This window comes from Symphalangus syndactylus, chromosome 6 (genome assembly GCF_028878055.3).
Source record: "Symphalangus syndactylus isolate Jambi chromosome 6, NHGRI_mSymSyn1-v2.1_pri, whole genome shotgun sequence".
Lineage (NCBI taxonomy): Eukaryota > Metazoa > Chordata > Mammalia > Primates > Hylobatidae > Symphalangus > Symphalangus syndactylus.
The window spans coordinates 64,267,167-64,291,033 of record NC_072428.2 but is presented as its reverse complement, the minus strand read 5'-3'; the positions used below and the strand labels follow the sequence as shown (position 1 = coordinate 64,291,033).

Below are 23,867 nucleotides of genomic sequence, written 5' to 3'. Positions count from 1 at the left end.
AATGGTAAAGGGATCAATTCAACAAGAAGAGCTAACTATCCTAAATATATATGCACTCAACACAGGAGCACCCAGATTCATAAAGCAAGTCCTGAGTGACCTACAAAGGGACTTAAACTCCCACACAATAATAATGGGAGATTTTAACACCCCACTGTCAACATTAGACAGATCAAGGAGACAGAAAGTTAACAAGGATATCCAGGAATTGAACTCAGCTCTACATAAAGTGGACCTAATAGACATCTACAGAACTCTCCACCCCAAATCAACAGAATATACATTTTTTTCAGCCCCACACCACACCTATTCCAAAATTGACCACATAGTTGGAAGTAAAGCTCTCCTCAGCAAATGTAAAAGAACAGAAATTATAACAAACTGTCTCTCAGACCACAATGCAATCAAACTAGAACTCAGGATTAAGAAACTCACTCAAAACCGCTCAACTACATGGAAACTGAACAACCTGCTCCTGAATGACTATTGGGTACATAATGAAATGATGGCAGAAATAAAGATGTTCTTTGAAACCAATGAGAACAAAGACACAACATACCAGAATCTCTGGGACACGTTCAAAGCAGTGTGTAGAGGGAAATTTATAGCACTAAATGCTCACAAGAGAAAGCAGGAAAGATCCAAAATTGAGACCCTAACATCACAATTAAAAGAACTAGAAAAGCAAGAGCAAACACATTCAAAAGCTAGCAGAAGGCTAGAAATAACTAAAATCAGAGCAGAACTGAAGGAAATAGAGACACAAAAAACCCTTCAAAAAATTAATGAATCCAGGAGCTGGTTTTTTGAAAAGATCAACAAAATTGATAGACCACTAGCAAGACTAATAAAGAAGAAAAGAGAGAAGAATCAAATAGATGCAATAAAAAATGATAAAGGGGATATCACCACCTATCCCACAGAAATACAATCTACCATCAGAGAACACTACAAACACCTCTATGCAAATAAACTAGAAAATCTAGAAGAAATGGATAAATTCCTCAACAAATACACCCTCCCAAGACTAAATCAGGAAGAAATTGAATCTCTGAATAGACCAATAACAGGTTCTGAAATTGTGGCAATTATCAATAGCTTACCAACCAAAAAGAGTCCAGGACCTGATGGATTCACAGCCGAATTCTACCAGAGGTACAAAGAGGAACTGGTACCATTCCTTCTGAAACTATTCCAATCTATAGAAAAAGAGGGAATCCTCCCTAACACATTTTATGAAGCCAGCATCATCCTGATACCGAAGCCTGGCAGAGACATAACCAAAAAAGAGAATTTCAGACCAATATCCTTGATGAACATTGATGCAAAAATCCTCAATAAAATACTGGCAAACAGAATCCAGCAGCACATCAAAAAGCTTATACACCATAATCAAGTGGACTTCATCCCTGGGATGCAAGGCTGGTTCAACATACACAAATCAATAAATGTAATCCACCATATAAACAGAACCAAGACAAAAACCACATGATTATCTCAATAGATGCAGAAAAGGCCTTTGACAAAATTCAACAACGCTTCATGCTAAAAACTCTCAATAAATTAGGTATTGATGGGACGTATTTCAAAATAATAAGAGCTATCTATGACAAACCCACACCCAATGTCATACTGAATGGGCAAAAACTGGAAGCATTCCCTCTGAAAACTGGCACAAGAGAGGGATGCCCTCTCTCACCACTCCTATTCAACATAGTGCTGGAAGTTCTGGCCAGAGCAATCAGGCAGGAGAAGGAAATACAGGGTATTCAATTAGGAAAAGAGGAAGTCAAATTGTCCCTGTTTGCAGATGACATGATTGTATATCTATCTAGAAAACCCCATTGTCTCAGCCCAAAATCTCCTTAAGCTGATTAGCAACTTCAGCAAAGTCTCAGGATACAAAATCAATGTACAAAAATCACAAACATTCTTGTACACCAATCACAGACAAACAGAGAGCCAAATCATGAGTGAACTCCCATTCACAATTGCTTCAAAGAGAATAAAATACCTAGGAATCCAACTTACAAGGGATGTGAAGGACCTCTTCAAGGAGAACTACAAACCACTGCTCAATGAAATAAAAGATGATACAAACAAATGGAAGAACATTCCATGCTCATGGGTTGGAAGAATCAATATCGTGAAAATGGCCATACTGCCCAAGGTAATTTATAGATTCAATGCCATCCCCATCAAGCTACCAATGACTTTCTTCACAGAATTGGAAAAAACTACCTTAAAGTTCATATGGAACCAAAAAAGAGCCCGCATCGCCAAGTCAATCCTAAGCCAAAAGAACAAAGCTGGAGGCATCACGCTACCTGACTTCAAACTATACTACAAGGCTACAGTAACCAAAACAGCATGGTACTGGTACCACAACAGAGACATAGATCAATGGAACAGAACAGAGCCCTCAGAAATAATGCCACATGTCTACAACTATCTGATCTTTGACAAATCTGACAAAAACAAGAAATGGGGAAAGGATTACCTATTTAATAAATGGTGCTGGGAAAACTGGCTAGCCATATGTAGAAAACTGAAACTGGATCCCTTCCTTACACCTTATACAAAAATTAATTCAAGATGGATTAAAGACTTAAATGTTAGACCTAAAACAATTAAAATCCTACAAGAAAACCTAGGCAATACCATTCAGGACATAGGCGTGGGCAAGGACTTCATGTCTAAAACACCAAAGCAATGGCAACAAAAGCCAAAATTGACAAATGGGATCTAATGAAACTCAAGAGCTTCTGCACAGCAAAAGAAACTACCATCAGAGTGAACAGACAACCTATAGAATGGGAGAAAATTTTTGCAACCTACTCATCTGACAAAGGGCTAATATCCAGAATCTACAATGAACTCAAACAAATTTACAAGAAAAAAACAAACAACCACATCAAAAAGTGGGCAAAGGACATGAACAGACACTTCTCAAAAGAAGACATTTATGCAGCCAAAAAACACATGAAAAAATGCTCATCATCACTGGCCATCAGAGAAATGCAAATCAAAACCACAGTGAGATACCATCTCACACCAGTTAGAATGGCCATCATTTAAAAATCAGGAAACAACAGGTGCTGGAGAGGATGTGGAGAAATAGGAACACTTTTACACTGTTGGTGGGACTGTAAACTAGTTCAACCATTGTGGAAGTCAGTGTGGCGATTCCTCAGGGATCTAGAACTAGAAATACCATTTGACCCAGCCATCCCATTACTGGGTATATACCCAAAGGACTATAAATCATGCTGCTATAAAGACACATGCACACATATGTTTATTGCAGCACTATTCACAATAGCAAAGAGTTGGAACCAACCCAAATGTCCAACAACAATAGACTGGATTAAGAAAATGTGGCACATATACACCATGGAATACTATGCAGCCATAAAGAATGATGAGTTCATGTCCTTTGTAGGGACATGGATGAAACTGGAAAACATCATTCTCAGTAAACTATCGCAAGGACAAAAAACCTAACACCGCATGTTTTCACTCATAGGTGGGAATTGAAAAATGAGAACTCATGGACACAGGAAGGGGATCATCACACTCTGGGGACTGTTGTGGGGTTGGGGGAGGGGGGAGGGACAGCATTAGGAGATATACCTAATGCTAAATGATGAGTTAATGGGTGCAGGAAATCAACATGGCACATGGATACGTATGTAACAAACCTGCACATTGTGCGCATGTACCCTAAAACCTAAAGTATAATAAAAAATAAAAAAAGAAAAAAGAAAAAAAATAAAGAATTAGTGCTAGCCTAAAGAGACTAAAAATTTGTAAAGCGCATCCAAATAGAACTAAATAAAGAATTATATTGTATTTCTCCCTCAAAAAAAAAAAAGAAAAAATAAAAAAAATAAAGTGCAGCAGGAATAGGTGGAAGCAGGGACCCCAGCCTAGGTCAATATCATGCTCCAGGCAAGAGATGGTGGTGACTTGGACTGGGGTAGTAGTCGTGGAGATGGTGAGAGGTGGTCAGATTATGGGTGTATTTTAAAGGTGAGAACACAGGATTTATTAACCAATTGGATGTGGGGTGTGAGAGAAAGAGAGGAGTCCCTGCAAGTTTGCAGCCTGGGTAATTAGAAAAGTTAGCATTTCCCAAGTTGAAGAAGACTGAGGGAGGACCAAGGTTTTTGTTTGCTTGCTTGGTGTTTATTTGCTTGTTGAGGGTTTGCGGAGAAGACCACGTGTTTGGTTTGAAGACTATGTATTAGATATCTAAGTAAAGATAGTGAGTAGGCAATTAATTGGATATATGAGTCTGGAACTCTGGGAAAGTTTCAAGCTGGAGACAGGGAAAGCTCCAAGCTGGGAAGAGAGGGAGAGGAGTCTCAAAAACTGAGTCCAAGTACCCCCCATTTTTAAAGACCAGAAGGATGAAGAGGGATCCAGCAAAACAGACTGAGGACAAATGCTATATGGGGTAGGATGACAATGAAAATGTGGAGGTGTGCTAGAGTTCAAGGAAGCAAGCGTTTCAGGAAGAAAGATATGATGAACTATGTCTAATGGGAAGATCAACAGAGTAAGATGAGACCTGAGAATCAACATTTGATTGGACAACATGAAGTTCATTAGTGACCCTGAATAAAGTGGTTTAGACAAGTAGCCAGAAAACTTTGTCTGTAAAAGGCCAGACAGTAAATATTTTAGGCTTTGCAGGCCATCTGATCTTTGTTGCAAATACTCAATTCTGCTGCTGTAACACTAGTCATAGGTAGTACATACAGAATGAGCATGGTTATCCTTGAGTAAATCTTTATTTACAGAAACACATAGTGGGCTGGATTGGTTCATGGGCCACAGGTCACTGACCTCTGGTGTAGATGATCTTATGATATTTAAAGTGTGATTGAAGTAAGTTCAGAAGGGAAGAGAAGGAGGGATGACTTTGGTGGAGTTTTGCTGTAAGGAGAAGCAGAAAGATCTGAGTGGTGGCTAGAGAAGGGTGCAAGATGAGAGAGAAGAGAAGGTCTCTATTTCCTTGGGAGAAATAAGTATGACATCTCAGACAAAGTGATGCTGTAGATGTCTTGGTCCTCAACGTTAAGGAAAACATCCTACTTACTATATGCATTAAAGTCATCATAAAATCCAGCATATAATTTCATCTACTCCTTAGCTATACTGGGCTTGGTCTGTATGCTCTTTGGTTACCTGAGCTTTTTACTGGAATTGAGCCTTCCCAACTCAGACTGCTGACTGAGCGATGTGCTTTTATTTAGCATGACCAGTCTTAGAAATAACATAAATGGGGGAAAAATAAAACAGGTTTCATCTGGGATTCCATTTCACAGAACTTAATTAGAATGATTGGCATCTTGCGATTTTGATTTCTTCCTAAGCAAAGACTCTAAATTGAATTTCATTTTTTGAGATCAAAAGAGGATTAGCTCCCACAGTTTCATAAATAATGAACCCAGTTCTCAGCCTTCACTAGGCTACAAGTGATAGTCGTTGGGATTTGATTTTTCCCTACTTTTCTTGTCTGCTTCTTTTTCTTATTTCTAGGTACAAGTAGCCCCTTGTGCTTCATGCGAGTTGGAATTGTTTTTATTCCTGGTGTTAGATTTGAAGTAGTAACAAAAAAAAGAAAAAAACCTATAAAAAGGACACATTTTTCCTGCTATTAGCTACTTTTTAATAAGTATTTTTAAGGTATTGCATTAAGTGCTTTACAATTCATCTTTTTTCTTATCCTTATGAAAATTTTTAAACATAGAAAAAGTAGAAAAAGTAGAATTATGAATATATTTTACCTGTTACTAAGCTTCAACAATTACCAACTCATGTTGGTATAATCCGCTGAATTATTTTGAGAGAAAGTTGTAGAAAATATGACTTTTTATTTTTCTGACTCAGGACTACACATTGCATTCTGTTGGTCCTATTTCCTTATCTCCTTTAATCTAGAATGATTCCTTGGTTTTTATGGTTTTCATGACATTGACATATTTGGCAGAAATACTACAGAAGTGATGTTGTGTACTTCTCAGTGTTTTCCATCAGGAGGCCCATGGCGTCATGTTGTCACACAATTTGGTGATGCTAATTTTGATCACTTGATTGAGGTGATATTTACCAGATTTTTCCACTATAAAGGTATCTTTTCCCCACTTTTTAATAATTAAATAATCTGAGAAGAGACAACTACCCTATTCCCCAACAAACTTTCAACCAATACTTTAAGCATCCACAGATGATTCTTCACTAAATTGACTATTATGATGATGATTACAAAATGGTGGTTTCCTGACTTTATCCTTCCTTCTATAATTATTAGTCATACTCTAAAGAAGAGCTTTTCTTTTATCCCATTTTTAGCTACATAATTTATGTACTTTTGGTAATCAGAGTGAACTCGAATTTTTTTAATTGAATGTGTTATACTTTAGTAGTCGTTATTCATTTTAATATTCAAATTATCCAGGTTTTGTTTGTGTCTTTTCATATGCTACCATTCATTTTAGGTTTTATTTGTTTTGTGTTTGGTATTATGTTTATATTTAATAGTTCTTACTTTCTAGCCCCACGAAATGTTTCAAACTCACCTTATACTTTCTCTGCTCCGGCCTTGGAATCAGCCATTTCTCTAAAACAGTCTACGTTCTTTTGTGGAAAATGGCATCCAGAAGACAAAATCTGAGTACTAAATGTGCATTTTGCTGTTAGGGTATCATTACATCTAAGCTCCTTTAATGGATAGAGAAGAAATAAAACTTTTTAGAAAATCGTAAGTTTGTATCTCATGCCTCTAATTACTGGTCACCATCCTAAGAGTCTTCCTCTCCTTCCTCCATACCACATTTGTATCTCACCTTTCTTTCACAGTGACAACCCTGGTTCCCAACAACATCCATGTGTTTACTCATTTGCTTAACCCTACAGCACACACCAAATGGTTTCAGAATTGTCATGCCTGTATCACAATGAGCAATAAACCTGTTAAGTGAAGTTCAAGGCTTCTTTACAGTTCTACCTTCACAATATACTCAGGGGGTACATAAGTACTACATCCCTTCCATATTAATTTGAAGCAATCCAATGCATCAGATTTTTCAGCTCTTAATATTGCAATATGGCATGACCATAATCCCATTATTACACATAAAAATTGACAATTAGTGGATCAACAAGTATCCAGTATTTTTTCTTAGTGGATCAAGTATCCAGTATTTTTTCAGGGCCAAATTGGCTCATAAGTATCACAAATGGGTTTGGTTGTTGTTGTAATTGTTGCTTTGTTTTGTTTTATAATTTGTTTGCTTGGACCAAGATCAAAATGAAGTCTATACATTGTAACTGGTTGATCCTTCTCAAAGTTTCTTCTGATCTATATGTTTTTCTGCCATTTTTTATTTGTTTCTTGCGATTTTATATAGATGAAATCAGATAGTTTGTCTTGTAGAGCTTCCCACGTTTCGGATTTTGCTGATTGCATTTTTATAGTATGAATTACCATGTTTCTCTATCCTCTTTGTTGCTGTAAACTGGTAGTTGAATCCAGAGGTTTAGCTAGATTCTGATTCATTTGAGGGAGTAAATAGAGGTTTTCAAGACTACTTTGTAGTAATATTTTATTCTTTTCTCAGAAGGCATGAAACTTCTGACTGTCTCTTTGTGATTGTAGCAGCTACTGATACTCAGTGCCTACATCCCTTAGTTCATTAGGTTTGCAAAAGTAATCTTTTTTTTAATTAGGCAATGTTATAGACACACATGTATATGTGCATTCACAGACATATTTCTGTAAGCAGATATATCTCAAGCCAACTCTTATCTTTCCCTTAACCCCTCTTTATTACATTATTACTTGTTCTTTTACCTCACTTGTTTTCAAAGTTCTCTTTTTATGTGTGTGAAAATAAGATTTGTATAATACAAAGTGGTGGCCCAAATGTACAGTAACAACTTTCCCAGGGGAACACAATTATTTTAGAGGAGAAACAAGGAGAGGAAAATAGCATGTATAAAACAATAAGGAGGTCACAGAAAAGATGTATCTGAGCTCAGTATAAATTTAAATTCTGCCTAGAGAACACTCGTATTGCTAAGATGACATTTTAGAACTATGAAACTTTTAAAGCTTGAGAAATAAGAACAGGAAGATGAGGAGAAAAACTAAAACATGTCCCTAGTTTTAAGGTTTTCTGGATGAGGAGGATAAAATATGTCAAGATTTACTCATGTGTGTTTAAAAACATGAGATTTGAGTAGGAAAATAATTTGAGTTTTTTGTTTTGTTTCCTTCTTTCATGAAGCATGTATTTTATCTTAAGCCAGTTCACCAATGCCATTACATCTCAGGGTCAGGCTGGGCAATTTCATGCCATTTGACCTAACAACCTGGAGACTTCTGAGTAATAGTGACTCCTAGTATGGGTGTTCTAATGTCTGTCACAACATGAAAGGTATTCATTTAACAGAGACAAAACAAAATCAGATAAACAAAAGACATGTATATCTAATTGACTGCAAGGGTTAGAATGAGTGGTTTACTCTCATTCAATTAAAGATAAAATTATTTACACCAAGTAAAATTAGAAACCTGCTACAATTGTTTCTTGTCAGTCCGTAGTGTGAGGTTGGGGAGAGGGTCCTTTTTAAAAAGAAATGGCTTTATTGAGATAGAATTCACATAGTATACAGTTCACTCACAGTATACAACTCAATGTTTTCTAGTATATTCATAGTTATGCCACCATCACTGCAATCTAATTGTATAACATTTTATCTCCCCTAAAAAAAAACCTTGGCTGCCACTTCCCAATCTCTGTGCCCACTATCCCCAGCCCTAAGCAACCACAATTTACCTTTGTTTCCACAGATTTGCCAGTTAATGGGCAATTACCTTTTAATTGCCATTCATGGCCTGTCACATTTAAATTCTTTCCTTTTTTACATTATCATAAAAAGAAAAATTGAAGAAAGGCCAAAAACTATGAATGAGTATCACAAAAATTGTAACAGGATAACCAAAATGTTGTTGTTGAATCCAATAGCATCTGATGATTTAAATAAATAATCTTCAAGCATCAAGCTATGGGAAGAACACACTGTGATATCACTTAAGAGAGTCAAGCACTAATAATTTTAAATATAAACTTGAAGCAGGCTTAAGTTGCAGAAACTTGTCATGCTCTTAAAAACAGTGATATTTGCAACCAGGAATATTTGCAAATTCAATTTCTGACTTCTCTGCTCACCAATTGTGTGACTCTGGGGCAAGTAATAGAAGATTTATACACTTCAGATTCCTCTTCTGTAATATGGGAATAATGATGGTACTAACTTCATGAAGTTAGCCTGGAGATTAACTCATGTAGAGCTTTTGGAACCAAATGTGGCACATAAATGCTCAATAAATGTTAGTTATTGTTTTATCATCTTTAATAGTTGGAACTCAACATTTTAGGTCAAACTCCAAAATAGAATTCTTAGATATGCCAGCTTGCCCCATGCCACATTTGATTGATATTTTCAAAGTCTCTATTTAAAGACGTTTCCTGCTATGAAAGCAATGGATCTAGAGCTAAGATACTGTCACTAGAGGACAAAGAATATCATTGATCAAGTATAATTAAGAATAGAGCTGTAAATCAGCCATCAGTTGCTTCAGAACAATGTGTTCTATAAATAGTACAATTGCTAATTTACTATTCTCACCTAGCACTCATGTAACAGATTTTCGTTTTCTATATTAAAAGAAAAAAATTACAGCAGCAAAAAAGCTTATATAATGGTATTATACATGTCTAATAAAAAATAATACTGTTAAAGCATTATAAACCACATATAGTCTCTTACAGTTGAAATATTTAGCTAAGATCCTAAATATGTGACTTTTAAGTCTGTGAATGTGAACTGAAATTGTGATTTGTTTTTTTTTTGTCCACAAATGTAAGGAAATGTAACTATCAATACTTTCATTACCTTCTCTTTAATTCCAATCTGAAATGGCTTTTGCTAATAAGACTGACATGTTAGATACTTTTATTCTTAAAGTATTACTCTGTATTTTCTGTTCTTTTGAAAAGTGTGGTGCTTAGTAATATTATGTCCCAATCAGATGATTCATGATACACAACATTTTCATACTTGGGAAATGTTAACACATTATAGTCCTTGCTTTGAAACATAAAAGAATTAATCACAGATAACACATTTTCATATTCCTTTGACCCTTGAGACCATTTAAATGATGTGGCTTGCATGCAGCCCCATTTTGGGCCCTCACAAAGCCTTCTACATTGTCCCTCTCTATCTACATTTTCACCCCAGGCTTTACTCCTCTTGGCATTGTTTTGTATTTGCATGAAAATGTGTAATTTTTTTTTTTTTTGCATGACAAGTCATTGGTGATGTTGAAGTTAAATGTCTAACATACCTTGCAATATCACATGCCATTAATTCTTACATGATTTTTTTTCTTTTATTTTCAGTTACTGGAGTTTAAATATGCTTGAATGTAAAAGTGGCATGAAACTGGAGTGATGCAAGAATATTTAGTATTCTTTTAAGGACTATCATTTTTAACTGGGACAATTTGGGGGCAGTTCTCAACCTTGTTTTTGGACACCAACCCTAAATTACAAATGATGATAAAACTATATTGAACATAGGTGCTGTCAGCAGAGTAATAAATTCTGAAGTGATACCTCTTTTCCCTCTGAGAATGTAATTTTAGTACTTGAATGTAAAGTATATGTCCCCTAATTCTTGAAATTATTATTTGGTTCATTATTTTTCATAAAACCTTATTAATGGGCATACAATTGAGCTCTACTTTGCTGAAAGTTTCTACTACCTAAAAAAGTAATGAATTACTTATTGAGTGACAGCACCAACATTTCAGTGCTTCAACGTTTCCTAAATGTACATGGTTACCAAAATGGATATTTGACATGGGAATGTATGAGTATACAAAGAAGATAAGTTATTTATACCATTTTGTCAAGCTTCAAATCCATAAGGGCACAGGACTTATTCCCACCAATGGGCCAAAGCGCACATTCAAACAAGTGTCCTTTCCTTCGAGTATACAAAGAAGAATAAGTTATTTATACCATTTTGTCAAGCTTCAAATCCATAAGGGCACAGGACTCATTCCCACCAATGGGACAAAAGTGCACATCCAAACAAGTGTCCTTTCCTTCTAAGTGGTCACCTTGCTGCTCTACATTTACTCCTAACAGCTTCCATTGCCAAAAACGTTTTTGAATACCTGTTTTCAAATTACCTTCAGAGTCTTTGGCACCTTCATTTCAATAGCTATGTGGTAACAAATCTTGATCCTTGAGGAGTGATTTTAATTTTTTCAGCAGCTGAAAGACCCTCAGAGCCAAATCAGCCAAACAAGGGTGGTAGTCAATCTGATGAAACATATTTTTTAATGATATATGAGTATGAAATAGTAAGACCTGCATGGCTAATGGCTTATAAAATGACTGTCAACACATTTCCCAAAGAGAAACCCCACAAAACATTTGCATAAGAACAGCAGCAGTGGAATTAATGGAATTTTCTTAAGGAGTCTTCTAGGCAAGCACATGATATCCACTTGAATGAATAAATTCTAATGCCCGTATCATATGATGTGTCTATGTGTTATGTTTAATTCAGCCTCATTTAAGCTAATGGAATAGTTAAAAATTTTAAAGACAGTCATTCTTACTTTTTTTACCTGATCAGGATCTAGTTTGAGTGACTGCCATTTTTCCTTTGATAAGTGAATATCAAGTTAATACCCCTTTAGCAGCAATTTTAACAGATTTTTGTTGATTGCCTTATGGCTGTCACCAACTAGCTGTGTGATATCAGTATAGGACACAACTTCTCTGTGCCTCTGGCTCCCTGTCTACAAAATGAGGGCTTGGGGCTAAATTATTGTTAAAAATCTCTTTTGAATAAAAATGTTATATTCTAATGATTATGTATTCATGTATAAGGCTATAATTATCATATATCATAAATCTACATACTTCTTTGTGCAGTTTTAATTAAAACTAAGCAGAAGTAACTCAAATTCAAATTATTTTAAAAGACATCAAGACACTGAGAAGAAAACCAGTTTCTCCAATAAAGTGTTTTCTACCTGATGGTGATAAGAAGACATTTGTATAGCACTTTATGTTTACATTGTCTTTTGTGAGTCTCACCACCTAAGAGCTGCTATCATTGTCCTCATTCTGCAGATGAATATACTGAGGTTCAGAGACATTCAATTACCTCTCTAAGGTGATGAACTAGCAAGATGTAGAGCCAGCACAAAAAATTCTGGGTCTTTTCCTTCTAATTTAAGACTCTTTCCCTCCATCACCATTTATCTGTAACCAGTCTTTTGCTTAGGAGACAATTTTTCCAAGGTGCCACCATTCAGAATTTATACTCCTTGAAAATAAAATCGACCTTTAGAACTCTCTGGCACCACTTTAGAATTATCCACTTGCGTCACTACAGCTCTCTGTGCTTTTACAAACTAGTTGTTTTGTCAGCATGAGTGTGACAACAATTAGACGTCCCCTGTTTTTGCCCCATGCCTTTTCTCCTTCACAGTCATTCAATGACAAGCGTAAAAAGAGCTTCATCTTTTCACGAAAATTCCCATTCTACAAGAACAAGGAGCAGAGTGAGCAGGAAACGAGTGATCCTGAACGTAAGTAGATTCTGAAAGATAATGTCACATGCAACATAAGAGAAAAAAAATTCACAGGCAACACGCAGGATGTAGGCTATCTCACGCCACACACCTAGGCAAACAACACAGCAGGCAGGCAGGACAGGTCTACTACTGTGACCAGTGTTTGACTACAGTCTGGATCCCTCCTTTCACATGGCTCTTCTTTGCAGAAGGCATTGGAGAGAGACTTGCCAAAACTGGGACTTGCACCCAACCAACATTTATCTTTGACCAGGACTGGGTCTGGTTTGCCTTTTCTATCATGCAACCCTCTAAGTCTTGAGACAAATTCTTTTCTGAGAAGAAATATTGGATTCCATTGCCACATATGTTTTTTGGAATGTTAGGAACAATTAAATTATCTTTATTGATTACTAGCACATTTGCTCACTCTTTCCCTCCCCCAAAACACTAAACACTGAGCTTGTAATGGTGGATATCATTTAGAATTTGCTATGAAATTTGGAGAGGTTTATTCCTTAAGTGGGGCATTTCTGTGGCAACGTGATTAACCATGGTCAAAAAATGGGCATTTGCTGAATTTTTTTTTTTCTTACAATCTTTTGTTTAAACCTTGAGTTGCTCTGCAAATCAGAAATTTCCTTCTTGAATCTCAGCTCAAGGAGTTTGGGGTGAAAGTTGTTTTAAAAGAAGAGAGAATGGGATCCAGATTGTTAAGGCAGCACGGTCTGTCATGGTAGTACTCATTTCAACTCCACTGACTTCTTCCTTCCTCTTCCGTGGCTGTTCTTCCTCTCTCATTGCTCTCTCTGGGGACTTCCATGCAGGACATCCCCGGATTAGGTGACGACGGTTATGGAACAAAGACTCTGAGTAAGTTTCCAGGAATGGTCACTGTAACTTTTCTTTTCTTTTCCTTTCTTTTTGAGTTTGGCTTTTGTTCCTTTTCCTGAGGGCCTTTCACTCCTAGCATGCACAAGATACGAGTTTTATTTGTTACCTAGCTGTGAATGCTCCTACAAAGTAACTTTCGATCGTTTTGTTCTGCATGTCAGCATTTAAAAGCAAAGTGTATCAGGCACTCTAACTTCTGTTGCAGTTAACACCATCCCTTTCTGACCATGTGATATTATCAACATGGTCCTGATGCCCACCATAGCATCACTTGCTCTGCCGCTTAATACCTCCAAAGAGCAAGAAACCATGTTGAAAGAAAGGGTGAGCTAAGTGTTCTAGAACAGCAAAATAGAAATGTACTTTATGTTCTTTCTTCTGCCTTTTCACATGGAAATATTTAATGACCTTGTCAAATCTCATAATTGGGTTGTACTTTGCTGTTAGTAAAGGAGCTGTTTTGTAGTCAAAAGTAACATGCATTCTCCAAAAGCAAATTTTAAGCTACTTGATCTTCCTTGAGTATTTATTTGTTATTAACTGATTTTTTTTCTGACTTGCGGTGATCCTGCTTGAAATGTTTATATGATAAAGTTTGGATATGTAATAATATGCCTTTCTATCAGTGATTTTATTAGCTACAGTACAAAATCAGGTCTTCACTTTATAGCATAGAGTGAAACACAAAATATATTAAACCTTTACATTTTCTAATTGTTCATGTATTTAGTCTGTATCTGATTGCACTAAGCAATTAAAAAAATAATTATCCTGTGTCTTAATACACTACACATTATGATTTTTCCTCTTTAATAACTAACCCCATTGTGTAGGCACCAATGAAATGAGAACAGAGTTTTGTGTCTTTTGCAACTGTATCACATGTTTAATTTTTTTTGTTTCATTGTTCTAAATTAACAGCTATGGGCAATATTTTTAGAAGCTGTTTATTTGTATAAAACAAAATTGCATTGAACTGGACTTTTTCAAGGGCTCTTTCTATAACCCTGAGTATTGATATCCCTCATAAATCAAATTGTTCATTTGGAGAGTTTTTAAAAGATATTTATATTTTAAAAAATCTGATCAAGAGTACTGATCTTAAAGATGAAAACTTTATTTTTGAGTTGCTATATGGAATATGATAGAAAATTTTTCCTGAATTAGTGGCTGAAGTTTAAATATTGATTTCAGCATTATCTGGACAGCATCAAGCACCACCAGAGAGAATTTGTAAACTTTCAATTTGAGAGGGAAAAGAAACATCTTAATATATTGTTAATAATAAATATCACTAAAAAGTAGTGGCTTTCGGAGTGTCAAAAATAGGACACTATTTCAATCCAGAATATGCAAATGTTTGTTTGCTCTTTAAAAATTGAAAAAATTTAAAAAGTAAAACTTGGCAACAATAACAAAAAGCCCTGTCATACCCAATTCAAGGCACTTAAGATAATAACCTCCATGAAATGCACTATTATTGGTTATGTGCCTTGACTTTCATTTTAGTAACAGAAAACAGATTTGCACAGGTTCATCCACACTTCTTTCCCTATTGCCTCTTTGCACTTGCAAAACGTGTGCCCAAATTAGTAATGCAGTTCTGATCATAGATCAACACAAAGAGAAATGATTTGTGTGAATTTAACCCATGCTTTGGTTTTCATTAGTTTCATGCTCTAAAACTACTCTATCCAATTGGCAAGAATGTATGATATCAAAGCACTTTTTTATTGTTAGAGAATAATTTTATATATTATTTTTCTCTTTCTAAAAATGTATAACTATTGTCACTTTTTAAAAAACTGAAGTCATTTATAGTGAGCTTCAGAAATCAAATAGTCATATGTTCCTCATTTAATTAAAGTAATATACAAATAAGTTCGTAGACTGATGAGTGTATCATCTATAACTTAACAAGCAGTATGGATGAAAGAAAATGATTTTGGAAATAAGAGCTCAAATTCTGGCATATAACCAACACATCCCTGTTAAGTTAGGTGAACTATGTATGAAAAAACAATTTGGAGTATTGCTGTGCAAGCAAGTCATTCAGCATGAATTTAAAAAAAACATACTTCAGCCAGAATCTGTACTGTGTATCAGGCCATTTATCTCCTGCCTGTTCCATGCCACTAGAATTCAATAGCTATCCAAGCAAGAATCCTAAAATAAAAACAAGGAACTATTGAGCTGATTCGTAAAATATTATTCAGTGACTCACATCTTCCTCAAAGATTTTCAACTCACTCACTGAAGCAGAAAAGATCTTCAAGAATTCCTTTCATCCTGAGAATGTGTTTAGGAACTATTTAAATAGAAATAAAATTCAAGGGATTCCAGGGATCAATTAGCAATTTGAATTGCAGCGTTCCAGCAAAATTCTTAAAGGCTAAAATTGAGAAATAAAAAAGCCTGCAAGAAAACACTGCCTACACACCAGAAGCTTCTGAATTTATAGTCAAGAAAATATTCAGTCAAGACATACTAGTCATTGTCACATTAATCTTGAAAGTCAGAGGTATATGAATGGGTCATAGTATTTTTCTAATCGCCTAAATTGACATTATGCATTTTTTGTAATTAAAGATACTTTCTTCATTTGCTAAAAAGAAGAAACAGCAATCAAGCAGCGGGTTCCTGTAAAATGGAGATAAAGTTTTCATCTTCCTTATCTTATCTGAGTTTTCTTAATGCAGCCTCCTGTGCAGCTTTTACTTGCCTTTCGCTCACATTTCTAGTAGCCTTGCATGAGTGTATTCCTTTCCGTTCTGGCTGCTCTTCAGTGCTTGGTATCTCTTTAATTTGCTGTGCTGTTCTTGCAGAACATGTTTCTTCTAATGCCAGCGATAGCGAAAGTAGCTACCGTAAGTTACTGCTTTGGTTTGCGGTTATTTTCTTTGCAATTGCCCCATTGCCTGTGGTGGTCATTTCAGATTTCTGTTGTTGTTTTTCAATTGCTACCTTTTATCATCTGTATTCAAAGCAAATGGCTTGAAATGAAATCACTGGATGTGGAAAGATAAAAAAGACACTAGAGCCATCAGTGCACCCTTATGTGATTTGTGCAAGCAGTAGTGGTCTTGCTAATAAACAATTCCAACCTCAGTTGGTTGTGACTTAGTGATTCAATTCTCACAGAGAAGGTGTGTAAAAAGTTCGACATGGTGGATTTTTACATTGTAACCCCCAAAATAATTGAAACTCTCAGCAGGAGGGTGGAAAATCACCATGGTATCGTTTTCCTTCTTATTTTGCCATTTCCTTTCTGTTCTTGGCTCCCCTTTATAGGAAAAGCATTTATAAATAAAGTGTTCCTTTAAAATCAGGTGTGAATCTTTTACATCACTTTCTCTTTGATTAATCTTTTAAGATAGGATACTATGACGTTTCTAACTTTACTTTTTTGATAATTGGGGAACTGATGGAAGAGTTTCATCCTCTAATGTCGAAGGAACTTAATTTTTTTAAATGTGACCAAGTCTTCTTAGATCAGAAAACTTAGCTGAAAAGGTAGGTAACTATTTAAAAGTTATTTCTGGTCTTTGTTTGGTCACCTCAAGCCATTTGCTTAGTGTATGAAAATATCCACCAAACACCAATCACATCCTTTTGATCAGTCCTCATGGTTTCTTACCACCTACTTACTTACTGGTTTTTGGTGACTAACATAGATACATATTTTTACTAGGATTCTTACAATTTCTATGAGATTAATTTATATTCCTTAGTGAAATGGGCTACCCAAAAACACGCCTAATACCTGTGACCCACAGATGCTAAGGCAGAAATTGGTATTGTCTTTTGTTTGAATGAGTATTGTATTAATTGAAAACTAGAATTGTTTGAGGTTTTTCCCCCCAATTATAGCATGGTACTTTACAAAACCATGCCTTTTTGAGGTGGAAGGCCAAATAGTGTTACAACACATAATCTGGATTTTAAGAAAGGCTTTGGAAAATCAGAGGAGTGGCAAGTAGGAGAAGCAGCACAAAAGAGGAAAGATGGCAGATGGAGGTAGGCTCGGAGGAGGAAGATGTAGACCAAGGAATAAAATGAAAAAAATTATGATGAGATACCCTTGATCAATCAAACATTAGATTGATATAGGAACCACCTAATTTTCTTATTGATGAAAGTTTTATTGATAGAAGAAATTCCATCAATTCTTGCTGATGGAAGAATTCAAAAGGTTCTTGTTATCAACATGGTAACATGTCAACATTTTTACATTCTTTATACTTTTATAATTTTATTATTATCCTAATTTCAGAAAAAAAATTTGCCTCCCCCCTTTTTCATTTTATTTTAAACCAAGAAACTAGGCCAAGAAGAATTGACCAAAGCTTGTGTTAATAACACCTAAGCTGCCCTCAATTTAGTATGTAGAAAAATATAACTTATTTTCTGGGTTCCAGGAAGACCAAGGACACTAGTTTCCTTGATGTTCAGTTTTCAATTTTCAAGTGTTGTGCTTCCATCCAGTAGACACAGGTATCGAAAAAGAAAGCATCATGCTTTATCTTTCAGTTCTTTTAATGGAAAATACATATTATACAAGAACTACCTTTTCTTATAAACATCACATTTTTATAGAGTATTTTAAAGGCTTCTCTTCTCTGTTTCAGAGGTGGGAATATTTTTCCCAGAATTATTAAGTTATAAAAATTGGCCCAAGACTTTCAACTGGGCCGGGCACGGTGGCTCACGCTTGTAACCCCAGCACTTTGGGAGGCCGAGGCGGGCGGATCACGAGGTCAGGAGATCGAGACCACGGTGAAACCCCGTCTCTACTAAAAACACAAAAAATTAGCCAGGCATGGTGGCGGGCGCCTGTATTCCCAGCTACTCGGAGAGGCTGAGGCAGGAGAATGGCGTGAACCCAGGAGGCGGAGCTTGCAGTGAGCCGAGATCGCGCCACTGCACTCCAGCCTGGGGGACAGAGCAAGACTCCGTCACAAAAAAAAAAAAAAAAAAAAAGACTTTCAACTACTTGGCAGATTTTTGGAGTGATGTTCTAAGATGACATCAATTATTATTTTTACTCTCAAATACTAGTTGCACATAAATGTTTATTGAATGAATAAAGGAAACACTTGCAGGCATCTCAAATTATCTATGAGAAGAGAGAAGAGTTGGAACTGGATTCTATGACATTAGTAGGGCAAATATGGAATCTAATTATCTCTATTGGTTTGAGTCTCATCCAAGGTTATAGAAGGCCATCCACTCAGTTTGTTTTCTTTACAAATGAACAAAAGTAAGAGTCTTTATCACAGCTCAGAGGAGAAAAATGACATGTATTCCTCCAGAATGGAAATATGAAGAATTCCAGAGAAATGTTTATTTATTCATTTGGTACCTACTATACATGAGGTCCTCTTCTTGGATACCATGACACCCATTGTGAATATCAACTAACTCTAGATCTCAGCACACATAATAGTAGGAGATATAAATAAATGAAAAAGTGCACAAAGTGTGACAGGTACTAAGATAGATGTCTGGCTCAAGAATAGTGGGAGCATAAGAGGTAGTTTCAGAGAAGAAGTAGTTTTGAGCTGAGCTTTGGAAAGATGAGGAACTTGCTAGCTAGACAAGATGAGGAAGGAACTTCCCAGAAAGAGCATTGCCACGAAAAAAGACACAGAGGTTTGGAACAAATATATTTTCCAGAAGGTACCAACTTTGAAGTCAAAATAGGCTGCATTTTTCTAGTGAATTCCTGGCTTTTGCTGTAATTATGACTAAAAAATAGTATAAACAAATACAAAAAAAAACCCTTTTTTCACCAATATCCAGGTGTTGTATTTCACTGTTATACTTTACCATTCCGTATCCACTCTGGGGACAAAATGGCTAAATGATTATAATAATTCAGAGTTAGAAACAAAGACCTAGGCCATTGTGTTTCACAATCCGGAGTCCACCATTCACACTGTATCCTGGAGTTACACACTGTGGCAACCTTACTTGAAAGTCTTACATGTTTCCTGAGGTATGCCACACACACATAGATACACACAAACATCAATTTCTAATAAATAGTTCAGATCTTTGCTGCATCATCTCATGCATTATAAAATAGGTTTTCCAACTATATTTAGCACCAGCTAAAATTGCAGCTGATAAAGTGTGCATTTTCTAATTGTGCAAAACACCACCTCAAAACTATCTTAATTATGGGCTAATTCTAGATTTCTGTCAATAAAGCAGTAAAATTCAGCCTTGTATTTTTGGCTGTTCTGTATAATACCTTACAGTCGCCCTTGTATTAGGAGGTTGTAAATACTAGGCAAGTATATTGAGGACTATGCAAGCTTCTAAAGCTAAAGACATGCCTTCCTCAAAGCTCAGTAAAGCTCTTTACATCATCATGGATGTGTGCAAGCTGATAATTATCCTTCCAACCCATTAGTGCTCACCAGTTAAGTAGGATTTTCAAAACAAGGATCTCGAAGAACTGATCTGAGTGAAACTAAGGTGTTTGAGATCAGGAGACCCAAAACTTCTCCACTGGAGTCAGTCAAAATGGTGCATATTCTTCACCTTACTCTGTTATTCTCAACTATTGCCCTTAGATGTCTTTACTCCTTTAGTCTTTATAAAGCAGTTTTTCATTACATCTATTATCTCATTTAATTTCTGCAACAGAACTATTAGACATGTTTTACATTAATAGCCCCCTTTCCATATGAGGAAGCTGAAGCTCCAAGAGGCTGCCTGCCTTATTAAAGTAGTAGCACTGCAAATCCAACCAAGACCTCTTAATTCTGAATCCCATTCATTTTTCACTCTTCCCTGAAGTTTGTAATCCAAGCCTCTTGACATTTTACCTAGTAACTTTCAACCATTTCATACTACCTATAAAGTTAATACAAACAACAACATTTATATAACATTAGGCACCAAGTCTGATTTTAAGGACTGTACGTATATTAAATTCATCTTCTGAACATTCTGTGGAGACAATTTGCCATGAATTTACTATATGACCTTAAAGAAATTACTTCAAGTCTTTGAGACTCAGTTCTCTCCTATGTAAAATGAGTAGCTTGAATTGGAACAGAAATGGCAAATAAATTTTAATCAAGGTTCAAACTCGAACCAATTGGCAGTAGCTGCCTGAAGAGTTGTAATGAAAAGTATTCTAAGGCCATGTTGAGGCTCAGCAGTAATCCCGGCAATGATCAGTTTGTGATGCCTGTCAAGGTCAGAGAGAATAATAGTGTGTGGTATGTACTTGCCATCTATGAAGCACATGAACCCTAAGCCCTTTCTTAGCACTAGCACTCTATGACTCTAAGAACCTAATTAGTTCTTAAAAATCATCATATGCAGGCACTAAAAACTAAATTTTGAGCATTAAATGTACTGCCACTGGTCTTCAACTCCATCATCTCTCTTTTCTAGTTTCCAGGAATTCCTAAAGAACAGCAATTTGCTTTTCTCTAGCATAAAGGCATACTAGGGTCTCTCATTGTGACTGGCTTCCAGTTTAAACACATAGTGTTTTGTGGACACTATGACAAAACCCTCTGCCAAGTCTCTGGCAGCTGCAGACATCCACACACAGCTCTGTGCTGCTCTCCCACTTTCAGCCATACAGTTGCCAAAACAAAACCAAGAAATAGTTTGTACCTTTTTGTCAGCTGTTATTTCGAAGTGCCAACCCCTCCTGAGCAGAAAATAGAAAAACTCTTAAGGGTGACTATTTTATAGGGATGACACAATAGCAAAAAAGAAAGAAAGAAAAAGAAAGAAAAAGAAAGAAAGAAAGAAAGAAAGAAAGAAAGAAAGAAAGAAAGAAAGAAAGAAAGAAAGGAAAGAAAGGAAAGAAAGGAAAGAAAGAAAGAAAGAAAGAAAGAAAGAAAGAAAGAAAGAAAGGAAAGGAAAGGAAAGGAAAGGAAAGGAAAGGAAAGGAAAGGAAAGGAAAGGAAGAAAGAAAGAGAAAAGGAAGGAAGGAAGGAAGGAAGGAAGGAAGGAAGGAAGGAAGGAAGGAAGGAAGGAGAGAGAAAGAAAGGAGAGAGAGAAAGAAAGGAAAGAAAGAAGGAAGAAAGAGAGAGAGAGAGAAAAAAGAAAAGAAAAAGAGAGAAAAGAAAAGAGAGAGCACTTGTGTTTAGAGGCAGAGTACCTGATGGCCTCTTAATAACCCCGACCTGGTTTCAGCCCCTATCTCTCTCTCCAATTTTTTCTTCATTTGTAAGCTTTACCTCAACACCCACCCACCCTGCCCCACAGAGAATTCTGCTTCTGTCACTGTTTCAAGACAGTGCAATATACTCCACAAGAGTTGAAAAAGGTGCAGTATTAAATCTTGACTCCACTGCTTACTAGCTGAGGAATCAGGGCTCATTAACATCTCTGAGCCTCAGCTTCTTCACCTGTAAATTGGGGATCGTCAGAGTACCTACCTCAAGCAATACCTGTGAGACATAAAAGCCAGTGGGTGTGAAAGCCCCTCAAGGCCTGCAAAGTGCCACAAAGACATGAATTTTCTCTCCTTCATCACAGTGGCTTTTTCTCTTCCCCTTTGTCTCTTCCCCATTACCCATAGGGCTTTTCATTCTTGGACATGGAAGTAAAAATTAGTTTAAGATGCTGAATTCACAGCAATTATGTCATGCCCACCTCCACGGGTTTCCCCACAGGCTTCCTGGGTATTACACAGTACCTGATTGCCACAAGGTCTTGAGAATTGGGGTGGCCCGGACATAAGGGATGCTGCCATTGCTGTCTACCAACACTACTGCTCTGAACCAGAACCAGAACCAGTGCCTTTCATAGAAAAGTAAACCAAGAAGTGATGGATAGACAGAGATAGAGAACTCTTGAACAAAATTAATCAAAGCTATGCTTTGCCCTAGTTTTCTGAATCGCAATCATAAACACTGACATCAAATATCTTATTAAAGATTTGCCTTTAGAACATTCCATCAGAATGATTTGCAAAGCCATTGGGAAGAGATTTTTATGGGAACATGATGCGCTCTATTTATTTAGAGAAAACCATGCTTTCCAAAGTTAAATGACCATATCGACAGAAACACAAAATAGAACCTACCTTTGGCCTCATCACTCATCCTGTTTCCCATGACTGAAATCAGAATGCAAATTTGTTGACATCTTTATGTTAAGCACTCGATGGGGCACTGGAGACATGGTGATGAATAAAACATAGTCCTCGCCTTTATGAAACTCCCAGCCTAATAAGGAGGTCCAAGAGTTACCTGACATTTAAAGCTTTTGTTATCCCATGGTCAGAATTCTTCCCTTGCACATTAATTGTTGAAGATTTCCCCTGTAAAGTTATCGTCTAAAATTGCAATGTTAGTGTACCATGCTTCTATCATTAAAACTATACTTTTTCCCCGAGAATTTTTACACTTCTTTAATTGACCCACAGCATTTTCCTGATGAAATAATACTAAACTAAAACCTTGAATGCTTATACCCTCTACATCACTCAGGCTTTAGATAACTGGGGGTTAGTAATCAATCACCTTCATGTTTTTTGGCCTAGGCTCTGTACATTTCAGTAGTTTATTCAAAGGGAATCATTCTTTTCCTGAGTACAAAATATAGTGAATCTGACTCCTCACTGACCAAACCTCTGACCAATGTGGCAGAGTCCCCTGAACACTTCTGGGGCGGCCATGGGTACGTACCACTTAGGAGGAGCATCAAGGTCCACTCTCTGTACCCTTAAGAAGTAGCTTGGCATGGTGGTGCCATTCTGAGCCCAAGCCCTCCTTGAGGCTGAGATAAAATATGACTTCAGCCTGAGGCCATTTCTCACACTTGAAAAAGTAAGACACTCCTACCCCTATCCCATTCCAGCTACCCAGCCTCCAAGGAAGTCATCTGACTTCACAGCTATACCCACATATTGTTCAATTTCCCCAAATCCATCTCATTATCAAACCAGTCGATGATATTAACTCTTCTTATCAAATTACCTCTCTTTCTGTGGTGCTGTGGCTGTTGAAGGAAGAGAACCTGGCATTAATAGACTATGAATGTGCTTCAGGGGTGGGTGGTGAGGATATACAGGAAAGGTGAATTGCCCTTTGGTTTCAGAAGTTACCTCATATTCCACTCCTGCTCCACTATTTCTTCTAGTAGACAGAAAGTTCTTTTCAACAGCCCTAACCTATTGCTGCTCCAAAGGTTAGTCAATGCAAAAAAAAATGCAGACACTTCTGGGTTGGCAGCTGAAATTGAGCTAATCCTCTGACCAATTAATTCATCGATTGTATAAAATAGATGATTGAAAAAATAAATGCCAAAAACCAAT

At 36.5% G+C, this 23,867-nt stretch overlaps 1 protein-coding gene across 21 annotated transcripts in view; it reads left to right on the top strand.

The window, feature by feature from the left end:
* The window catches only part of DLG2 (discs large MAGUK scaffold protein 2), a 2,194,174-nt gene that overhangs the window by 2,151,819 nt on the left and 18,488 nt on the right, over positions 1 to 23,867 (top strand). For 12 of the 21 annotated variants that reach the window (XM_055281255.2, XM_055281254.2, XM_055281252.2 and 9 more), the window contains one exon: positions 13,504 to 13,549. In XM_055281255.2, the coding sequence (XP_055137230.1) occupies positions 13,504 to 13,549 (46 nt within the window). Of the gene's footprint in view, positions 1 to 12,591; positions 12,692 to 13,503; positions 13,550 to 16,395; positions 16,438 to 23,867 lie in introns of all 21 variants that reach the window. The other 9 variants (XM_055281260.2, XM_055281257.2, XM_055281262.2 and 6 more) reach the window with 3 other exon arrangements.